At 36.3% G+C, this 23,709-nt stretch overlaps 1 protein-coding gene across 2 annotated transcripts in view; it reads right to left on the minus strand.

Annotated features, from left to right (window-relative positions):
• Positions 1–7,202: 7,202 nt before the first annotated feature.
• Positions 7,203–23,709, minus strand: part of SAMSN1 (SAM domain, SH3 domain and nuclear localization signals 1) — a 127,370-nt gene continuing 110,863 nt past the window's right edge. For both annotated transcript variants that reach the window (XM_007493053.3, XM_007493054.3), the window contains 3 exons: positions 22,348–22,554; positions 12,995–13,145; positions 7,203–8,556 (listed from right to left, as the gene is read on the minus strand). In XM_007493053.3, the coding sequence (XP_007493115.2) occupies positions 8,357–8,556; positions 12,995–13,145; positions 22,348–22,554 (558 nt within the window). In that variant the 3' untranslated portion in view covers positions 7,203–8,356. The remainder of the gene's footprint in view (positions 8,557–12,994; positions 13,146–22,347; positions 22,555–23,709) is intronic.

Raw genomic sequence — 23,709 nt, forward strand, 5'->3', positions numbered from 1 at the left:
GGTCAATGAATTCGGCATGCAAATTAAAAAAAAACTAGAAAGTGACCAAATTAAAAATTTTCAGATGAAGACTAAATTACATATCCTAAAAATCAAAGGAGAAATTAATAAAATTAAAAGTCAAAGAACTATTGATTTAATAAATAAGACTACAAGCTGGTACTTTGACAAAACAAATAAAATAGACAAAGTATTAGTTAATCTAATTTAAAAAAGGAAAGAAGAAAACCAAATTGACAGTATCCAAGATAAAAAGGGAGACCTCACCACTAATGAAAAGAAAATTAAGACAATCAAAATTAGTATGTCCAATTATATGGCAACAAATATGGCAATCTAAGTGATATGATCACACATCCATGATATGGATGAATATTTACAAAAATATAAATTATCTAGATTAATAGAGGTAGAAATAGACTATGGCTGCAACATAGCAACTTCTGCTCTAGGTTGTTGTTTTAACTTTGTGCATGTCTCTCTACTTCAAGTATATTTCTTGTAAACAACATATTGTTGGATTGTGCTTTCGAATACATTTTGCTTTAGTTTTTTGGGTGAGTTCATCCCATTCACATTCATAGTTATGATTACTAACTATGAATTTCCCTACATTTTATTTTCTTTGGTTTATCCTTCTCTTTCTTTTTATTCTAACCTTCCTCTAAAGTCTGTCTTGCTTTTGACTGTTGCCTTCTTTAACCGCCTTCATTTTTTATCACTTCCCCTTCTTTTTCCCTTCCTCTTCTATTTACTTGTTGGGTAATATAGAATTCAATTTCCAATTGAGTAAGTATATATGTTCTCTTTGGAACAAATTTAGATGTGAATAGGGTTTAAGTAAAGGCAGTTAGGTGGTACAGTGAATAAAGGACTAGTCCTGGAGTTAGGAAGTTAGGAAGATTCATCTTTGTGAGTTCACATTTGGCCTCAAACCCTTTACTATCTGTGTGACTCTGGCCAAGTGATGTAACCCTATTTTACTCTATTTCCTCTTCTTGGAGAAGGAAATGGAAAACTTCTCCAATCTTTGCCAAGAATACCCCAAATGGATTTACCGAGGGTTGTATACAACTGAGAAATTACCGAAGTTCAAATATTGCCCATCCCCTCCCAGCATTTTTCCCTTCACTGTGAAAAGCTGTTCCTTGCATGCCTCTTTTATATGTGAGATAACCCCCCCATCTTCTTTTCATCTTCTCTGTTCTCCCTGGGCCTCCCTCTTTCTCACCTGTTTTTTGAGGTAATCCCAACATAATCTGCTCACTCTCTATTTAGAATCATTCTAACTACCCTTATAACAATAAAGTTCTTAGAATCATTCTCTCATAGAAAAGTATACATTAAACTTAATGAGTTCCTTATGATTATTCTTTCATGTTTACCTTTTTATTCTTCTCTTGAGTCAGATATTTGATTGTCAAATTTTTTGTTCAGCTCTTGTTTTTTTCAATGCTAGAATGCATTGAAATGCTAGAAACAATATGCAAATGATAGGAACAATAGGCAAAGAAGGAGCCTTACGATTTTTTTTAATGATACAATTACAGTACTGATTCCCAAGCCAGAAACACCAAAACAGAGAAGTAAAACTATAGACCAATATCCTTAATGAACAAAGAGGCAAAAATATTAAATAAAACACTAACTAAAAGGCTGCAGCAAATTATCACAAGGATTATTCACTATGACCAGGTGGGATTTATAACAGGAATGCAAGAATGGTTTAATGTTAGGAAAATCATCCACATAATTGACAATATCAACAACCAAACTAAAGAAATCACATGATTTTCTCAACAGATGGAGAAAAAAACCTTTGACAAAATACAACACCCATTCCTATTGGAAACACTATAAAATATAGGAATAAAAGGGCCTTTCCTCAAAATAATAAACAGTATTTCTTTAATACCATAAGCAAATATCTTCTGCAATGGGAATAAGTTAGAGATCTTCCCAATAAGATCAGGAGTGAAGTAGGGATGCCATTATCACCACTATTATTTAATATTATACTAGAAATACTAGCAGTAGTGATAGTTGTATTTGACAAAGAGAACAACTTTTAATAATTTAAGGTATAATGAGAATATAGTAGAGTTGTAAATTAATGTTATCTTTTTAAGCCAGAGAAAAGAAAACTTCTAGCAGCTTTTAACAATTAATAATTTAGTTTAATTAAACTAGAGATAATAGAAAGAATATAGTAAAATGAATATAATAAAGGAGAGAAATCTAGGGAAGAAGTAGAGAAAGAAAATTTCCTAATGTCTATACTACTTATCCTATCACTGCCTATAAATACCTATAATTACTACCTAAACTGCCTATATCTACCTATAACTGCTAATAACTATTACTAATAACACCCCACAAAGTTCTAACCCAATACAGCCCAATCAAAACCAACCCAATCAGTGTTTAATCTGACCCCAATTAGGTTTGTCAACAGAGTAGCCACCTCCCAACCCAGAAAACATCAAAAAGCCCTCTCAGTAAGTTCAGACTAGCTTTTATATTCCAGCAACTAAATGCCAACCCCCAACCCAACACACTTCCACAGCCAACTTCCCCGCAACTGTCAGCAGCCAACTGTCTGCAACTGACAGCTTTTTTTCACCTCTTTTCCAACTTCCCTTCCTGTCTCTATGGTTCCTTCTTCCTGTCACTGTGGGCTGGTAAATCCCTACACATCTCTATGGTAAGAGGACCTCCATGTCCCCTATTAAACTAAAAAAATGAACAAAGAATTCCTTTTTACAAGAAGAAAAAGAAATGGAAGGGATTAAAGTAGGCAGTGAGGAAGCTAAACTATTACTCTTTGCAGATGACATGATGAGAATCCAAGAAAATCGACTAAAAACCTAATAGAAACAATCAATAACTTTAGCAAAATTATAGGGTACAAAATAAATGCACATGTTTCCAACAAAATTCAGCATCAAGAATTAAAAAGAGAAACTGCATTTAAAGTTACTCAACAAGATAAAATACCTGGGAATCTATTTGCCAAGACAAATTCAGGAATCATATGAACACAACTACAAAACACTTTTCACACAAGTAAAACTAGATCTAAACAACTGGAAAAACATCAATTGATCATGGATAGGATGAGCTAATATAATAAAAATGGCAAACCTATCTAAATTAATTTTCTTATGCACTGTTATACCTATTTAACTACCAAAACACTTTTTTATAGAATTAGAAAAAAATATTACAAAGTTTATCTGGAAGTACAAAAGATCAAGAAAATCAAGGGAAATAATGAAAAAAAGGTGAAGGATGGTGACCTACCTTTACCAGATCTCAAACTATAGTATAACCCAGTGATCATCAAAACTATATGGTATTGGCTTAGAGATAGAAGGGTGGATCAGAGGAATAGACCTGGGGTAAATGACAGTAGCAAGATAGTGTTCAATAAACTTAAAGATCCCAGCCTTTGGGACAAGAACTCACTATTTGACAAAAAAATGCTAGGAGAATTGGAAAACGGTATGGGAGAAATTGGGTTTCGATTAATGTCTTACACCCTATACCAAGATTACCTCAGAGTGGGTAAAAGACAAATATAAAGAGGGAAATCATAAACAAATTAGGTGAACATAGAATAATATAACATCAGATCTATGGGAATGCAATGAATTTAAGACCAAGCAGGAGATAGAGAACACTATAAAATGTAAAATTAACAATTTTTATTATATTAAATTTAAAAGTTTCCGTACAAACAAAACCAATGCAAACAAAAATTAGAAGGGAAGAAACAAATTGGAAAAAAAAATTTTAATGTCTAACAAAGGTCTCATTTCTCAAATCTATAAGGAACTAAGTCAATTTAAAAAAAATCAAGCCATGCCCCAATTTACAGATGGTCAAAGTACATGAGTAAGCAATTTTTAGAAAAAGAAATCAAAATTATCAATAAGCACAGGAAAAAGTTTTCTAAATCTCGCATAATTAGAGAAATGCAAATTAAAATAATGCTGAGTACCACCTCACCCATAGCAGATTGGACAATTTGACAGTAAAGGACAATAATAAATGTTGGTGGGCTTGTCGCAAAATTAGGACATTAATACATTGCTGGTGGAGTTGTGAATTGATCCAACCATTCTGGAGAGCAATTTGGAATTATGTGCAAAGGCCTTAAAAGAATGATTTGATCCTTTGTGTCTTTGATCCAGCCACAGCACTACTAAGTTTATTCCCCAAAGAGATAATAAAGAAAAAGACTTGTACAAGAATATTCATAGCTGCACTCTTTGTCATGGCAAAAACTGGAAAACGAGGGGATGCCCTTCGATTGGGGAATGGCTGAACACATTGTGGTACATGTTGGTGATGGAATACTACTGTGCTCAAAGGAATAATAAAGTGGAGGGATTCCACGTGAACTGGGACGACCTCCAGGAAGTGATGCAGAGAGAGAGGAGCAGAACCAGGAGAACATTGTACACAGAGACTGATACATTGTGGAACAATCCAATATAATGGATTTTGTTACTAGTAGCAATGCAACAAGCAGGACCCAAATGCTAACCACATTGAGAACTATGGGAGTAGAAATGCAAAAACAAAACTTATGACATCACTTATCACATGTATATATGGATATATGATTTGGGGTTTATAAAATATCACTGCATAGTAAAAATGAATAATATGGAAATAGGTATCAAGTGATAGTACAATCCAGTGGAATTGCTTGTTGGCTCTGGAAGTTGTGAGGAATGAAGGGAGGAACATAAAATGAATCATGTAAACATGGAGAAATATTTAAAAATAAAAATTATTTTAAATTGCTAGAAACTCTTATCTTTCACTAAATATCTATTTTTTCCCCTTGAAGCTTTTCTGGGTACATTAATCTTGGTTATAATCCCAGTTCTTTTGCCTTTCAAGCTATGGTATTCCAAGCCCTCTGCTCCTTTAATATGATACTTGCTAACTTTTGTGTGATCCTCAATGTGATTCTACAATATTTGAATTATTTCTTTCTGACTGCTTACAATATTTTCCCTTTAACCTTGGGAGCTCTGGAATTTGACTCTAATATTTCTTGGAGTTTTCATTTAGTGATCTCTTTCAAGTGGTAATCAGTGGATTCTAAATTTGTATTTTATCCTCTGGTTCTAGAGAATCAGTACAGTTTTCCTAAATATTTTCCTGAAATATGATGTCCATGCTTTATCTTTTATCATGGCTTTTAGGTAATCCAATAATTTTTAAATTATTTCCCTTGTTCTGTTTTCCAGGTCAGTTGATTTTCCAATAAGACATTTCAAATTTTCTTCTCTTTTTTTTCCCTTCTATTGTCTTTGTTTTATTTTTTTTTTTTGATGTTTAATGGAGTCATTGTTCTCCTCTTGTATAATTCTAATTTTTAAAGAATTATTTTCTTTTACTAAGCTTTTTAACCTTTTTTTCTTATGGTCAATTCTGGTTTTTTAGAATGTTATTTTCTTCGGTATCTTTTGTGCCTCTTTTACCAAGGTATTAATTATTTTTTCTTAGTTCTCTTCTTTTGCTTTTTTTAATTTAATTTTTCCTCTACCAGTTTTATTTAATTTTGAAACCAACTTTTTAGTTCTTTTAGGAATTCTAGTAGTGCTTGTGTACAATTCATTCTCCCTTTGAGGCTTTGTTTTTAGCTATTTTGATTTGTTTTATTCTTCTGTGTCTTGATTCTTGATTACTATAATATAGGTTTATGGTCAGGTTATTTTTGGTTTTTGTTTATTTTCAATTCTGTTTTTGATTTGTAATTTTATGTTAATACCAGATTGTCTTTTGACATGGGTTGGGAGAAGTTCTGTCTCAAGTTTCAAGCTTTTTTGTACTGATGTTTTCAAAGGTATCTTAGAGGCTTTAGAAGTTTTTAGTGTTTTCAAGGTGGTATGAACTAGGGAGAGGTGTGCTCATTGCTCTCTTAGGCTGCATTCTAATCCTTACCCAGGAGAGACCCCTGATCTATTGAGATTGTAATAGATACTGCTTTTCAGGTCCTATAAGTGATACTGCTTCTCAAGGCTTCCATTATCTCTTGACTAAAAGTATTCCTCCCTGCCCTTGAGCTGTAATCCAGATGTGGTTAGAGGCAATGGATTTGCCAAAAAGCCTCTAGTGTTAGTACACCTGTATCTTGTAATCTCCTTCTGACAAGTTACCAGGTCTTCAGGGGAACTCCTGAATCTGCTCCTGCTTCTGACACAGGCTCATGGCCATGTTACAGATCTCCCTCCCTTATGTCATGGATTTCTCTTTCTTTCAAAATTTTTTGTCTTGAGCTGAAAAAAAATGTCTCCCTCTGACCTTCTGTTGGCACTATGGCTCCAGAATTTGATTTGACTAGTTATTTATTTTTTGGATGTGAATGTTGGGACAGTTTAGTTGAATGTTTCCTTACTCCATCATCTAGTCTCCCCAATATACTTTACAAGAGAATAAATTTATGTATAATAAATTTGCTGCTTCAGGAACTATCTTCTTTTTATTTTCTACATTATACAAGGAAATTCCTATTTTATTTGTTTTTTGTTAAATATACTATAAAATTGAAATTTATAATCTCTTTCAGGACAAGAACAAGTTCATTAAAAATTTTTTATACTCCAGTGCCTTGAACACAGTAGATATATAATAAATATTTATTTAATTTAATTCTGATCGTCTAGGTGAGGCTGGAGTGGAATAAAAAGGAAAGTAATAAGATTAGCAGAGGCAGAAAAAAAAATACAGTGGTGAAGGTAGGAATGGCCAGATCATTTTCTGACTGAGAAAGTTGGGGGGGAAATGATGCTACATGTCCCATGTAAACCTGTCCACAAAGATTTTCATGATGCTTATTCCCATTTGCTCTAAAATAGATACTAGTGGAATGAATACTAGTGAAACGATACTTTCCAGAACCTGAGATGTCTTCTTTTCTTTCTCGACTTCACTCTCAACAATGTAGCTTATGGATCTTTTAAAAGATTTTAATTGTTTCTATTTAATCTTTTATTAAATGTTGCATGCAGTTTGGGGGAGTCTTTTTAAAGGATAAACACAGTGATTTAGATATAAAAGTAGACTCTAGTAAACAATAAAAAATCAGTATATTTATTTCATATCCATATTAGTATGAAAAATCTCTATGCCTCAATATATTATATAGCCTTTTACAAAGAATACAACTTGGAAAAATAATCATCATATAGTTTTATTTGTTACTAACATTAAGATAATTTGTAGCCAAATGGTACACAATGTGAATATTTTAGGACAAAATCAATTAAATTTACATTATAAGTAGTTTAACTAAAATTATGCTGCAAAACTTCTTTTAGCTCTTACTTTGGACACTGTTAAATATTTAACCTTGGAAAATAATCATTAATTTGGAAAAAATGTAAGCCACGCATGTTAAGCAACGTGACTCTAACAACTTTCTTGAGGAAGGGGTGGAATGGAGAAGAGATATGGACAAAATAGCTAATTTTGTTGGCAACTGCCGGGGGAATACATATTCAATGCCGCAAACCAAATCATAACAAGTGGATTTAGAGGCAGTTACTACTTTTTATTGAGTCAAATATTATGATGATGAACTTGTAATATGTTTCTAAAGAAAACAAGGTTCTTGTTAATTGGGGACATAAAGAGAAAGGAATGATGAGCTACTAAGATCTAGCTTTTTTAAAAATAAACCTTGACCTTCTTCTTGGAATCACTACTGTGTATTGGCTCCAAGGCAGAAGAGTGATACGGGCTAGGCAATGAGGGTCAAGTGACTTGCACAGGGTCTCACAGCTGGGATGTGTCTGAGGCCAGATTTGAACCTAGGACCTCCTGTCTCTAATCTTGACTCTCAATCCTAACATCTAGCTTTTAAAATAAAATAATTGGTAATGCATGCAAAGGACAATAACTTTTATTTCAGGAAGTTTTTACAAACATTTTTCTCTTATTTATTCTTATTACTATAATACACAAAGCATAAAACAATAAAGATTTTTTTTTCAATCAGAAATCTGAAAAATCAAGGTAATCAAATCTGTGTGTAATCAAGAAGTATTTAAAAAAAACCCTTTACCTTCTATTTTTGTATCAGTTCTAAGGCAAAAGAGCAGCAAAGGCTAGGAAACTGGGCTTAAATATCTTGCCCAGGGTCACACAGCTAAGAAGGGTTTGAGGTCAGATTGGAACCCAGATCTTCCCCCATCCAGGCCTGGTGCTCTAGCAACTTTCAGAATTAATAAATATCAACACTTCTACAGTTCACTACTACATTTTTTCTCGAATAACTCACGTTGTTCCTCTATTAGTCTCATCTTGGATCTGTTCATGCTGCTGAAAAACAGACTTAATCGTTGGACTCTGTAATCGTCATTTTCTTCATCGCCTGAGACAAATGTTCAGAGTCCGGATCTTCTTTGCTGTTCTCTGAGTTTTCGGATGAGATAAAACAACCAGAATCTCTGGGACGTTCATTGAGTTGTGACTTGTGAAACGGGACGTCTGCGTTTAACGTCAGAGCTATGGGTTCAGTTTCCTCTTCAACAGCTACGAATAAAAGACAAGAGTTAGTTGAAGGGGAGTCGTTGGGGGGATTCAAGGATGGGCGGATCATTATTTTGCACTGCTTTTACTTTGTTACGACTGAAAAGGGAAATTGCCAGAAGCAAACAATGCATTTAATTAAAGATGTTTGAGATGAAGCTGTCAGGACAAGATTCTTCTAGAGAAAGCACTGACTTTGGGGCTCGTTTACACGTGCTAAACACAGGGTACACCACACGGGGCCGATTGGGGCCTTTGCTTCTCGTTAATTGAAAACCATTCCAGAATGACGTCACGGAAGCTTTCCATGCCTTCGTTGGTTAGTAAGACAGCCACTCCAAGTATTGTTGTTTCCATTTTGCAGAGGAGGAAATGGAGGTGCCGAAAGACGAAATGAGTCTCAGCTCTGGAGTCGGGGCTGGAGGCTGAGTTTTCCTCCACGTCTTCTTTATCCCAAATCCAGCAGAGTCCGCAGAATGTAGGCGAATGTGGGCTGGCTCATCCCAAGACCTCCTCACACCGCCGGAGAAGGGCTAAACGCACTTCGTGGGGACCTTGAACACAAGGATGTCGCCTACTTTAAGTCAGCCCTCGCCATGTCCTGGCTTCCCGGTATCAAGGGCTAAAAAGAAATCTAACTCTGTATTGTAGTGTCACACGTATGGCGGCACACGATTGGCTGATGGAAGGGAGGCGACCAACCACAGCACCGCCTTTTGTCTCCAGGGCACTGATTGGCTCTGTGACTGAGTTGGAAAAGGCTTCTAGGAGAGAGGAGGGGCTGAGAGAGCCTTAAACAGATTTGAAGACTTTTAAACGGCGCCCCACTACGCAGAGGCTTTTGCATGTGACCCTGTGTAGCCCAATCGCTCACAGACTAGCCGGGGTTCATTAGGGAGCCCATCAGACTACTAAATATGCTTCTCACAGTCGCGGCTGGGAACGCGACAGGTCCAGGGAAAGGTGCTCCCGTTGCCACAAGGAAGAGAACCAAACAGACCCATAGCGTAGGGAGGGGCGGGCAGCATCGCACTTTAGGCGCCCCCTGGGTATTCTTTCCCCAAGTCTGTCTGTCACCAGTGTTTAGGAGCGCCTTTCGGGAGACTTCCAGGAAAAGGGCCGGATTCAGAGGCCTCCATTCCACGGTTTGCCATCAGTTTTCCTTCTGGCTGACTTGCGATCCCTCTTACTGACTGCAGTAACTCACCCTGCATCGGAGAGTGCTCCAAGCGATCCACACATTCAAGAGCTAGAAGAGACCCAGCAAAGGCAGCCGGGGTGACCTCGCTTTGTGTGCAGCACCTTTCCATATGGCCAAGAATGGCTTCCAGTCACCTATCTGGGTACAGCTGTGCTGAGATCTATTTTCAATGGAGCTCTACCAGAAAGGTCGAGTATTTTATTGCCGGGATTCCATGTGGGTCAGACACGTCAGGCCCAGCGTGTGCTCAGGGTCACTCAAGGGGACTCAAGGCCAGATTCGAACTCAGGAACGGGTCTCTCTTCCTCCAGGCCCGGCACTCTATCCACTGCCCTATTCAGCTTTATGCAACCCTCGCCATTAAAGTCTCACCGAAGTTCTCTATTTAATCTTCAACATGGTAGTAAAAGATAAGCACGAAGGAAGAGATCAAAATAAGCCACCATTGCAAAGTGCAGCTTGATGTAAGGCAAATGCTAGTGAATGAGAATGGGATTCTGTGTAACAAGTGTGACCTTACAATGACTCCGCCCTACTTAGATAAAGTTGTGATCTCCTGATTGAACAATGAGTACTTCATTCTCACCTTATAGTGAAGCTCCAACTTTAAGCTAAGTCTGTTTTAGATCTTAATACAAAAAGGCCTTAAGTACCTATAGAGGTTAAATGAATCACAAAAAGGTCAAGTGACTCACAAAAGGTGAACTTAACAAAGAAGTGTGAAGTAGCTCAAAAGATATCATCTAATCAAAGAAGGTGAGAACCAAAAGTCTGGACAGTCCTGGAGAAAAGCCTCTGATGTGATTGGTAGATGTGAAAATTTAGAGGAGACACAAGGGTGAAAGATCTATATATTGGGGATTTTTGCTCTCTCCGGCACCTTATTGGCAGTGGAGAGTTAGCTGGGAGCAGTGTGCTGAGCCTTCCGGCATCTTAGCATGGCTACAAGCTATTTGTCTGGTTCGGTGGTGAGTTTCTGGCTGAGTTTCCTCCTTTACTTTCCAACTTTATCCTCTTAGTAGCCGCTAATCTTCAGAGACCTAGAGGCAGAGATTTTAAGCTCCTCCTGACATAGGCCAGGCAGGAGAAATCCTATATCCTCTTCCTCCTTCTCCTTAAATCCCTTCCCTCTATATTAATTAAATTACCATTAAATTCCAGACTGACTTGGGTATTTTATTTGGGATTTCCCCTGGCGACCAAATTTAAGTCACAATTCTAAAATCATCTTTACACAAGTGTTCTGGAAATGTATTTTAACAATTTCAGATTATCTGATTAGACTAAGAATCTAAACATGTTAGTCACTAGACATATTTTGACAACGTAGAGTAATTTCAGATAATTTTTTTGCATTTTTCTTCTGAAACTTGGCCATATATTTATAGACAGATTTATGTGTGTCAGGCTTCTTTATTGGTTTTTTGACCAAAAGTTTTAATTTTATGAAATCAATTAGGTTAAAATTTCCTTCTTTCAAACATAGAAAGGCACCATATTTTGGGAAGAGTATGTAGGATCTTTGTTCAAGTGTCAAAATGGGAACCTGTGGAATGGTAGTGGTAGAAAGAATAATGATTCTGTAGAAAAGGTAGAGCTATCATAGCTCTTCAAGAAGCCTCAGCTATAATAGTACATTGATGTGAAAACTATTATAGTGGTTAATTCAATTTAACATGTATCTACTAAATTCCTATTGTGTGAAGTACTTGGTTAGATGCTAAGGGAGATCCAAAATTTAGATAGCATTCCTTGCCATTGAAGAATTCTAGGACAATTAAGACACCAACATAGAAAGATATGACATGTAACACAATCAAGTTATAAAAAAGTTTCAGTTCTGATATATATATTCAATATGGTGTAAAATGACAGATCAACATCTGAAGAATTACACAAAACAGTGGAAAATTATAATTTTATAGTTTTCTTTCATCATTTTGATAATTTCTATGTTTTGTGACAAGAGCACTTTGCCATCAGTAATACAACTACATTTGTAAACTCTACAACCAATATGAAGAAAGTTGGTAATGTTGTCAGATCACCAGTAAAGAGATACTTTAAGAGAAGATTAACTACCAATCTCATTTGCCAGTATAAAACCCTTACATTTGAACCAAATGAAATCAAATTGAACAATTGGATTTTTAAGTCTATCTCTCCCTTTTGCTTCAATTTTTTCTTTTATTTATGTCTCCCACATTTACAAAAATCACAAGACCTTCATGATAAATTAAGTTCTCATTGAGTAAAATGATATAGTATAGGTGAAAGCACTTTAAAAATTTGTAAAACAACATGCACAAGGAAAATGATGTTATTGCTATCATCATCATCATCATCATCATCATCACTTGCCAACACCATTTGGGCTTGACTAGAGTCAATCAATTTGTGTGTCACAGAAAAAAATTTGTCTCACTTTATTCAAAATGTCTCTGAATATGTTATGTTTGTAGTAGTATGTTTATGCTGATTCTAGAAAAAAAGCAAAATAACCCATAAGATAATTGGATTGGAATCAGTCTTAGTATCACAACAATATATTACCAATGACCCTATTGTATCATGAGTAATTTCTAGCTCAAAAACAAATCCACATTACTGTACTTTGTATACACGTATAGACTTCGGTAGTCAACTATCATTTTTAGTTCGCTGGGCCTCTCTCTTTAGGCTAGATTCGTTAAAAACAAAAGACCTTGAAGGGAATTATGTTATCGTTATTTTTAAAAATTAAAATATTTTAGCACAGTGCCTCCTAACGAAACTTTTTATGACTATGTTACAATCCTATTTCATGGGGTCATAGAGTTTAGAAGGACTTCAATTGTACTCCTTCAATGTAGTCCAAATCCTTCATTTTATACATAAGGAAACTGACCCAGAGAGTTGAAATAATGCAACCAGGTGCAGAGGTAGAGCGCCAAGAAGTATATTGTGACTTTCTGTAATGCCTTTGAAAATAGTGTCATTATTTGGCGGGGAGATGAAAGGAGAATTGTCATCAAGAAGTTTTAGAGTATAATAAATCGGTGATCTATAATCAGCATAAACAACTCATCAAAGAAACATAGTTGGATTCTTGCCATGTCTTTCAACATCCGGATTTTAGGGGAAAGATGAATGAGTTGTACGGTTCTTTGAAAAGAAAATGAAGACTTCATTATGTTCAGTGATTTCTCCATTTCTCTTGAAATGGTTCTTTTTCAGCTAAATAAAACTATGGTGACTTACTTTCATCATCAAGTAGATTTTCAGCTGCTGATAGCAGCCTCTTCCTATCTTCCGGGTTTTTAATGTTCAGTTCAATCAAGTGACTTTCCTTTAAATCCTTTAAATCTTCCAGGGTCTCGTAACCATTTAGCAAAAGCGTCGAAGCATATTCCTGGACAAAAAATGACACGTGTGTATGTTTTTGTATATGTAGCTTCACCCCTTAGTTAGAAAGCATCATGTCTCCCAACATCCTTAGAATAGGCAGAATCTGATTATAGGCTGAACTGAAATAACTTCCTGGGCTTTGCTAAGAGCCATAAAACTGACACCCAGAGCACCATTTTTCCTCTCTGACTCATTCCAGAGCCTCAAAGTCTTTTGCCACTCGCTTTCCCTAAAACAGTAATGGGAAAAGGTCACCTCTAGGAGAGGGTAAGTAAGCTGAATTGGGAGCTCGAGGAAGGGCAGGAGATGGGCTCTCTGCCTGCTTCTGAAGTGTACCCAGAGGCGTACATGGTTGTGCTCCATCAGACTTTCAGTGGAATTGAATTGTCATTTCAACTCAGGCTACTCCATGCCAGCCACTCTTACAAAGCTCTAGAATTCCTAGTAACAGCTCTGCCTGTGAATGGATGTAGCTTCATTTTCCAAAGCCAGACCACGCGCCACAGGCATCAGTAAGGAACAAGCTTATTTTCCTGATTTCAACCTTCGTATGTGATGGTTAACAAAGTATATGTAAAGAACAAAAACATACCAAGATATTTGTTAACTTCTGACATTCTCTAGGTTTTGAGGGAGTGGGTGAAGGTAGTCGGGTTTTCATGAGACAGAACTTTTCCAATAAATCTGATTAGAATTAGGAGTAAAGAATAGTTTCACTCAAGTTGTAAACACTTATAAAAGCTAATAGTCGAAAGTTTAGTTTATCATTTTATACTTGGTTAGCCTGGAGAATAATATCAATGGGTCCAGGATAATATTCACCTTGGAAAACTTTTATGTTTGTGCATAAATTTGTCTAGTTGGAGAATTCCTTCTTGGTTTAGGGAACTAAATCTGAAACTTAGTTTCGATCCCTTTCCGTTTCATTTCTATTTGAATTTTAATAGGCAAGAACATGTTGTTGAACTTGAATTTTATGAATTATAAATAACACAAGGTCTGGTACATAATGGGTACTTAATAAATGCTTCTTGCCTGACTAGCTTGTTGGCGAATTAGACAAAAATCATGTTTTGGTATGTTTCTACTATGATCACTTTTTGATTGGAATAAAGCCTGTGCCTTCCCTTTCTAGTCAACAAATGAACAAACGCAGTAAAGGTGCTACATTTCAGGCTAATAAATGTGCTCTGTTTAGATAAGAATATAGCGTTACTTCTGTATAGTAGAAGACTAGATATTCCTGAGAAGTTAATAAAATAGTGAGCCTCATCAAATTTCCATTTACTCCCCCTGGGTGATTTTTTCTAGTAGTTTATCCAAAAATACTTTTCATTATTAAATAGGATTCAGTCAGGGTTATTTTATTTAAATATCCTTTTAATATGATAATTTCCTGGAAGACAACAACAACGACAAAATTTTAAAAATTCATGAACTATCTCATACATGGGTTAAGAATATAACTGTAGCAGTTATATTTCCTTATAAATAATGGAAGTCTAAAGATATGTGTAACAAGTAAGGGAATGACCAATAAAGAGATGAAAGAGGGAATAAGAATAATGAAATTAATAACATCAGTATTGGCCTAGACTGAGATGGGAGTTTTTGATGTGAAAACCAAATATATTTGATTTAACCACCACTTATTTCAATGATATTTGCTCTCTCTCTCATTCTCTCTCTCTCTCTCTCTCTCTCTCTCTCTCTCTCTCTCTCTCTCTCTCTCTCTCTCTCTCTCTCTCTCTCCTTCTCCTCTTTCCCCCCTCTTTCTCTCCCCCATCTCTCTGTCTATCTGTCTGCCTCTCTCTCTTTCTCTCTCTCTGTCTTTGTCTCTGTGTGTCTCTGTCTCTGTTTCACTCTCACTCTCTCTGTCTCTGTCTCACTCTCACTCTCTCTGTCTCTCTCTCACTCTCTCTGTCTCTCTCTCTGTCTCTCACTCTCTCTCTCTCTGTCTCTCTCTGTCTGTCTGTCTCTCTCCTTCTCCTCTTTCTCTCCCCCATCTCTCTCTGTCTCTGTGTCTCTGTCTCTCCCTGTCTCTCCCTGTCTCTCTCTCTCTCTCTCTCTCTCTGTCTCTCTCTCTCCCTCTCCCTCCCTCTCTCTCTCTCTCTCTCTCTCTCTCTCTCTCTCTCTCTCTCTCTCTCTCTCTCTCTCTCTCTCTCTCTCTCTCTCTCTCTCTCTCTCTGTCTCCCTGTCTCTCTCTCTCTCTCTGTCTCCCTGTCTCTCCCTATCTCTCTGTCTCTCTCTCTCTCTCTGTCTCTCCCCCCCCCCTTCCTCCCTCTGGTAAACTCCCTTTTAGACTAGCCTCTGGTAAAACTATCTTCATTGGTGGGTTAGTGAATGAAAATGTACTTAACCTGTTGTACTTAGTCTCAGGCTATGCTCTCAACCATCTGCTTTTCATCAATTATCTAACAATCTGCCAGGAAATCAGCATTTATTTGGGCATTTTACCATCTGTTCTCCTTCACCCTCCTTCCCTTCTCATTACTGCTTTCCAGCTATTATTTTGGACTGGAATCATAAACAAATCAATGCTTCTATTTCTCCTGGAGAAGTCATGAGTTTAATTCATTATTAGAACGGGAATTCCCAGGGCAGTGACTGTCTTACCTTTGAATTTGTGTTGCCAGGACCCAAGAAAACATGGATGCTTTACAATTTCTCTCAGAAGAAGAGCTTCAGATAAAGGCCATAAACTCAAGCATTCCTAAACATCATTCACTAACAATGGCTGCAATTATGTGCATGGCTCTCAAATTCTTTGAACTGAGTCAGGTTTTACTATGTGTAAAATTACTAGGCACTTTTTACCTCCCAGGATTGTTATGAAGCATGAATTTTGTAAAACAAGGAACATGCAAAAATGGCTATTCTCATAGTGAATTCCATTTCATTTAATTCAGCGTGCACTTACGAAGCATCCAATATTTTTCAGTTACTATGTAACTGGAGATATAATAATAATTTGTAATTATTATGCCCTGTAAGAAAAAGTGAATGCTCATGTTTTTAACTTCTTTGAATTGCCTCCTTTTGTTTGTTTTTTATTTTACAAGTAAGAGGAAAAGGAGTAAACTTGCTATATAACTATAAAAAACCGTATGTGGGACTGTGAAAATGAATAGCTCTTCATAGTTTTGAAAAGAAACTCAGTGGAATCAAATTTGGGAAGTAGTCACTGAATTGAAATAGTAGAATAAAAATTTAGTTTTCAAGAGAAAACTTCAGCACTAGAACATGAAAGGTCAATAAAAGCTCTTTTAGGCAGTTTGTTATTAAACAAAGAACACCGAAAGGCCAACAGACAGACCTGAGTCAGAATCAAGGGAATATTATAAATGTAGCCTAAAGATAATCACTTCCTTGAAAATTCTTCATTCAGAAATGGAAATCATTCCTCTAGATGACTTTTAAGGTCTCTAAGGCATTTTAAGATCTTCAATTTTTCATATACTTATGCAATTTTAACAACTTTTTTACTCAATATTCAGCAAAATAGTAAGTTTTACTCATTTCAATGCTAGTTGTCCTCTTTTAAGGGAATAAATTTTATAAAATCATTTAAGGAAATCATATGCAAAAATTCTAGTTTTAAAACTAATAATTATTCTATAATCACATTATCTATAGGAGAGTGACTGAAATATAATATTTAGCTAGTGACATTTAAACTGGAAGACATTACCTAGTTTGAAGTATGAAGTATGTAAAATTAATATAAATCCTATTTAAAACTAGAAAGGACAGGAGAAAAATCAACTCTATTAATGAATAATTTTAAATTATTTTTATTAAATAAAAATTACAGAATGGTATGAGAAATAGAATCCATTAATATGTTGCTTAAAGGAAACACACTGTATGCCAATCATAGAGTCAAATCAAAGCATATGAAGCTAAGATTTTTTCAGTATGATTTTCCTGATGTTGAAAAAGTTTTGTATTTTGCTCCAAACATTCCCACATAAATAGCATATAAAAGGCTTTCATCTAGCATGATTCTGCTGATGATCAATGTAGTTTTTTTTTAATTTAAGAAAAAAACTTTAACGTGGAATATTTAATTACAGAGTAAAATCTGGGAGCATCACAAAGCAACACAACTCAGGCTCAAGACTACCTAACCCAAACTCTACTTGTTGGGTCCTGGTTGGAGGCTACATTAGACTAGCAATCAGTAGAAGAAAAAAGAGTAAGGAGGAAGTATATCAAGAGAAGGAAGAAATGAGTCATTAGGTGGAGAAGTAGGGAAATACCTGAGCATGGCCTCAGAGTAAAGTATGGGACTCCACCGGAGCCAAAAAAAAGGCCAAAGAGCCAGGGTCATTCATAGTTTGTGTCGGGGGAAGAGGGAGATGACCAAGTCCTCAGAGCCCCTCTCAAGAAGTCGAATTAAATGGGTCCTTGACGTGTTTGTACAAGATGGATAGTTTCTGTCCAGTAGGAGTCCCTGATGTATAGAAAGGTCTGAAGTCTGATGGAAATTCATCACATTTATACGGTTTCTCACCAACATGAACTTTCCGATGGTTAAAAGATTGGAATGGCCACTAAAAGTTTTCCCACAAATGTTACATTTTTCAAGGTTTCTCTCCAGTGTAAATCCTCTGATGTACAATCAGTGTTGAATAGTGACTGAAGGCTTCTCCACCATCATCACATGTATGAAGTTTCTCTCAGAGGATTCATATCCTCTGAATGGTGACTGACAACTTTCCAACATTCTTTACAATCATGAAGTTTTCCTCCAGGATGATGTAGAATAAATGTTGACCTCTAACGGAAGACTTTCCTACATTCTTTGCAGTTGTAAGCATTTTCTCCATTATGAATCATCTGATAGAGTTAAAGTGTTGAATGGTTACTGAAGACTTTCTCACATTCATTGCATTTATACGGCTTTGCTCCAGCATGAATTTCCTTATGAAAAATGAGTTCTAAGCTTTTACCAAAAGTTTCTCATAGTGCTGGCACTTTCAGAATTTCTCTTCCTTACTCATTTTTGGTACTTTACTAAAAGAGTGAACATAAAATGCTACAAATGCCATTCCTGATTGATCCGGTACCTCCACAACTTGCCCTCACATATTTCTATTCCAAAAACATTATCACAAAGATAAATCTTTCTGCTTTTTTTTTCTCCCACAGAAATGTCTCAATTTTGAGTTCTCCTCTTCAGGCTTTGGTCTATATTCACATTCTGAAAGGGCTCACTAGGGCTGAGGGAAGACAGGATTCTACAACAGACACTGAAGGCCAAGTGCCTCTTGTTTCTTTATCTGGACTGTTACCTTTAAGGGTTCCAGTAGATACAAAAAGTCAAAGATTCAAAGACAATGTACAAGAATGTACAAGAAAGGAACAAGAAGATTTACTAATTTCTCTTATGTTGTTTTTTTCTTTTTTAAATTTAATTTTATTGAATAATTAAGAAAAATTTTCCATGATTCCATGATTCATGTTCTTTTCCTCCCCTCCTCCAACCCCCCTCCCACAGCCAATGCTCAATTCCACCGGGTTTTATATTTGTCATTGATCAAGACCTATTTCCATATATTAGTATTTGAACTAGGGTGATCATTTAGAGTCTGCATCCCTAATCATATTCCCATCAACCCACGTGATCAAGCAGTTGTTTTTCTTCTGTGTTTCTGCTCCCACAGATCTTTCTAGCCAATAGTTTTTTTTTAATTGATTTATTTAGTCAATTTAGAACATTATTCCTTGGTTACAAGAATCATATTACCCTCCTAATACCCATCCCTAAGCCAATGCTCGATTTCATTGGGTATTACACATGTCCTTGATCAGAACCTATTTCCATGTTGCTGGTGTTTACACTAGGATGTTCATTTAGAGTCTTCATCCCAAGCCATATCCCCCGGACCCATGTGATCAAGCAGCTGTTTTTCTTCTATGTTTTTACTCCCATAGTTTTCCCTCTGGATGTGGATAGTGTTGTTTCTTGTAGATCCCTCCAAGTTGTTCAGGATCACTGCATCGCCACTAATGGAGAAGTCAGTTACATTCAATCATGCTACAGCGTATCAGTCTCTATACAATGTTTCCCTGGTTCTGCTCCTCTCACTCTGCATCAGTTCCTGGAGGTCATCCCAGTTCACATGGAGTCCCTCCAGTTCATCATTCCTTTCAGCACAAGAGTATTCCATCACCAACAGATACCACAATGTGTTCAGCCATTCCCCAATCGAAGGGCAGCCCCTCATTGTCCAATTTTTTACCACCACAAAGAGAGCAGCTATGAATGTTCTTGTACAAGTCTTTTTCCTTATTATCTCTTCAGGGTACAAACCCTGTGGCTGGATCAAAGGGCTTCCCAGGTGATAGTAAAAGTTTTTAGAAGTTACCAATGACCTCTTTTCTTATAGGGATACATATCATTTTAACTTATTAGGTCTCTTAAGAAAAAAGATGTTGTTGTTTTTTTGGTTTTGTTTTTCTTTTTTCCCCTCTTTCTTAATTAACATTTGTTGATTCTCTTGAATTCTGTGCTTGGGCATCAAATTTTCTGTTCTGGTTTGGTCTTTTCTTTTCAAATGCTTGGAATTCTATTTTGTTAAATGACCATACTTTCCCCTCTAAGAATATAGTTAGTTTTGCTGGGTAATTGATTCTTGGTTGTAGTCCTAATACCCTTACTTTCTGGAAAATGCTATCCCATGCCTTTTTGTCCTTCAGTATAGATACAGCCAGATCCTGTGTTATCCTCACTGTGGTTCCACGGTATCTGAATGACTTCTTCTTAGCAGCTTGTAATATTTTTTCCTTGGTCTGATAGTTCTTGAATTTGTCTTGAATTTGGGTGTCAGTTGGAGAATAAGTACAGGAGATGATCTGTGGATTCTTTCAATCTCCACTTTTCCCTCTTGTTCTAGAATATCGGGGTAGTTTTCTTGGATAATTTCCTGTAGAATGACATCCAGGCTTTTTCTTTTGTCATGGTCTTCTGGTAGACCAATGATTCTTAAGCTGTCTCTCCTGGTCCAGTTTTCTAAATCTTCTGTTTTGTGAATGAGGTGCTTCATATTTTCCTCAGTTTTTTTTTCGTTTTTTTAATTTTGTTTTATAGTGTCCTGCTGAGTTATGAAGTCGCTTGTTTCTAGTTGTATTCTGGTTCTTAAAGACTGGATTTCATCCATGACTTTCATCCATGGCTTTTTGGTTATCCTCCTCCTTCTGGTCTGATTTTCTTTGGAGGTCATCTTTCATCTTCTTTGCCCCATCTTTCATTTTCTTTGCCTCATCTTTTATCTTCTTTGCCTCATCTTTCATTTCCTGGGCTTTATTTTCAAGATGGTTGATTTTGGCTTTCAAGACTCTATTTTCTTGTTTTAGTTCAAGTGTCTCTGTTTCCAGATGACATCTTAGTTTTTAAGTTCTTTTCCCAGTTCTCTTCAGCCTCTCTTAATTATGTTTTGAATTGTATTTTGAGTTCTTCCAGAGCCTGTATCCAATTCACTGGCGTTTCTGTTTTTTGTTTGTTTGTTTGTTTGTTTTGTTTTGTTTTTGCTTGTAGTTCCCTCATCCATCTCTGTTCCATTTTCTCTTTGTTCTTTTCCTGTATAAAGGCGGTCGATTATAATTTCTTTTTTTCTTTTCCTGTTGTTTGCTCATGTTTACCCCTTCTTTACTCCCTGCTGTTACCTGAGCTCTTGCTCCTCTCGATTTTTGTGGTTTTCGGCTTTTCTGTCAGCCTTCACTCTTGGAGATTTGTCAGTAAATCTCTCATTGAACACTGTGGGGGAGGGTTTTTGGAGATTGAGCTTCCCTGTCCTCTGGAGGCTTTGATTGGATTAAGTCTGGCCGGGTTGCTGAATGTGCCCTGAGGCCAAAACATCAGGAAGGGGGCGCAATATGGAGTGTCTCCACTGCTACAGCTATGCCTCCCACTCTGCACTGTGTTTCTTCTCTAACTGCTTCCCCACTGCCTGTGTTGGACACTCTGAGCCTGGCACAACTTTGCCCACAAGGTACTGCCTCCAGACCAGCACCTTTGCCCACCCAGAGGTTCCAGCTGCCACTGGAGGCTTAGTACTCTATGTGGGGAAGGGGTCCTTGGACCTTCCCCTTCCTACTTCCCCTTAAACCAGAGTGTTCTCAATTTCTGGCTTTTGGGGGCGTACCTTTTAAGTTGAGTCCAGAAGGAGGGTTCCTTGGCTCTGTCCTGTTGTTAGGTTTGATTTTCAGTCTCCTAGGAGCATTTAGTTTGCAATTGTTAAGGAAGGGTTTTCAGAGGTCTGAACTTTTGCTGCCTCTCTGCCGCCATCTTGACTCCACCTCTGATTTACTTATTTCTGAGGTAAAACAATTCCCAAGGCATACCTCAAATTTTGACTGTTGTTGAATATTAAGCACATCAAGTAGTTAAAATATATGTATATTTCATACAAAAGATGGAAAATGACTATATTCAGTATAAAATGTAGTTAAAGGGAGGTAACAGTCAGCAAGAATTTTGAAATATGCAAGATAGTTTATACAAAGGAATAGCATTTGTTTATATGTAATGTTAAGAAAAGTAGGGAAAGCTGAGTGGGTCTTTGGAGTAGAGTTATGGAGAGTAGAGAAATACACATACAGAAGAGTTGTATAAGATAAAAAGTGGATGGGTTGGGACCTGTACCGTTAGGAAAAATACCCATCTTGTTGGGATCATAGATTCATCAAAGACCTCAAAATGTATTCAAATTGAAATCAAGTATATAAAGTGTTTTGTAAATTTAAACCTACCACATAAATATCAATTATTCTTAATAACATTTGCTTTTATAGATTCTCTCAGCCTTTTATCCTATGATGGCCAGCATTTCCTCTACAGTCGAATATTCCATTTTCTATTTATTCCAGAAGTATCACAGCAAGGGCTGGGTTTACTTTGCCATATAATGTATTTCTCTCTGTCTGTCAAATTGAATCAATACTTACAATATGACTTCATGATGCTTATACAAGAAAGGGTCTGAATTGGCATGAATAGAATTTTCATGGCAATATAATTTCCAGGAAACCAAAAATGAAAATGGTAACTTTGGGGGATTATAAACATTGCAGACTGACAGTAACTAATCATCTGACCTGAATCACCTAATTTGAGTTAAATTCAGCAGTTGCTCATAGAAATACAACACCCACATAATCCATAAAAAGAAGAAAATCAAGTGAAAATGACCTTCACTGACCTGAAGAAGAATCCTCTCTAGGAACTCCTGCACTGTTTGGGGTTTAGCCATTTTACTTTTTTGGTGGGCTTTTATCTTCTTTGGTATGGCTTCCTCTTCCAAGATTATGTCCACATAAATGAATTTGAAATTGCCCACCTTTTTATTTAGCATTCCGGTCCATATACCCATTGGTGTTTTGCAGATAATGTCTATAATGTCTCCTTTCTAGAAATAAAGAAATCTCTAAATCAGATTACTCCACTCTGATGGTATAGATTTATTTCATTATAGAGCAGAAACAAGCAGTGACTATGAAATCTGAAGAGGCCTAAGAGTGAAGTAAGAGAGAAGTGATGACATGGCTTGTATAATGATCAGAGTTGTATCATCCAATAAACATAGTTTTATTTTTTCCATAAGACATATGAAAAATGTTTACTATAATGTACACATTTATGATGTCTCTCTATGTCTATAGACTATAATGTATAATATCCATGTATATGTATGAATGTATAAAATATAGACAAGACATTTATACAGAAAATAAAAAATACAGAAAGATGAGGAGTAATATAAATGACTTTTTCTTTCATAAAGTAAAAGAAAATGTTAGAGATAAATTTTTGAATTTTGCTTTTCATTTCAAAATTACATTTCTATAAAGAACACATCCTTATTTCCATCTAAGTATTGGTTCTAAGGCAGAAGAGTGGTAAGGGCTAGGCAATAGCAGTTAAGTGATTTGCCCAGGATCACACAACCAGGAAGTGTCTGAGGCCAGTCTGGCCCTCTATATCCAGTGAAATTAAAAAAAAAAAAAGTTAAAGACAATAGGTTGCTATGTAAATATAGAGAAAAATTTAGTTTAGATTGCCCTAATTTAATTTATTAAGCTCCTTACCTTTTTAATGGTACATATGAATGAGAAATAGGCATCAGACCTATAATTTCACTGTTATAGAGAAGTTCTGGGTGAAGAAACTCCCTTTACCAGTGTAGGTCAATGATTCGTCTGAAACTTTATCTTAGTGAGTTTCCAAAAGCATCGAGAGGTTAAAAACTTTAACACAGTCAGTATGTGTCAGAGGTAGGCTTTGAATACAGGACTTCCTGGATCTGAAGCAGGTGAGCTTTATATGTAGTGAGTTCTGTTAAAACCCTTGTTATGAAAATTGGAAAATGAGGGGGTGTCCATCAATTGGGGAATGGCTGACAATATGTTGGTGATGGAATATTATTGTGTGGAAAGGAATAATGAACTGGAGGGATTCCATGTGAACTGGAAAGACCTCCAGGAAGTGATACAGTGAGAGGAGCAGAAGAACATTGTACACAGAGATGGATACATTGTAGCACAATAGAATGTAACTGACTCTG

The sequence above is a fragment of the Monodelphis domestica genome, chromosome 4 (assembly GCF_027887165.1).
Source record: "Monodelphis domestica isolate mMonDom1 chromosome 4, mMonDom1.pri, whole genome shotgun sequence".
Lineage (NCBI taxonomy): Eukaryota > Metazoa > Chordata > Mammalia > Didelphimorphia > Didelphidae > Monodelphis > Monodelphis domestica.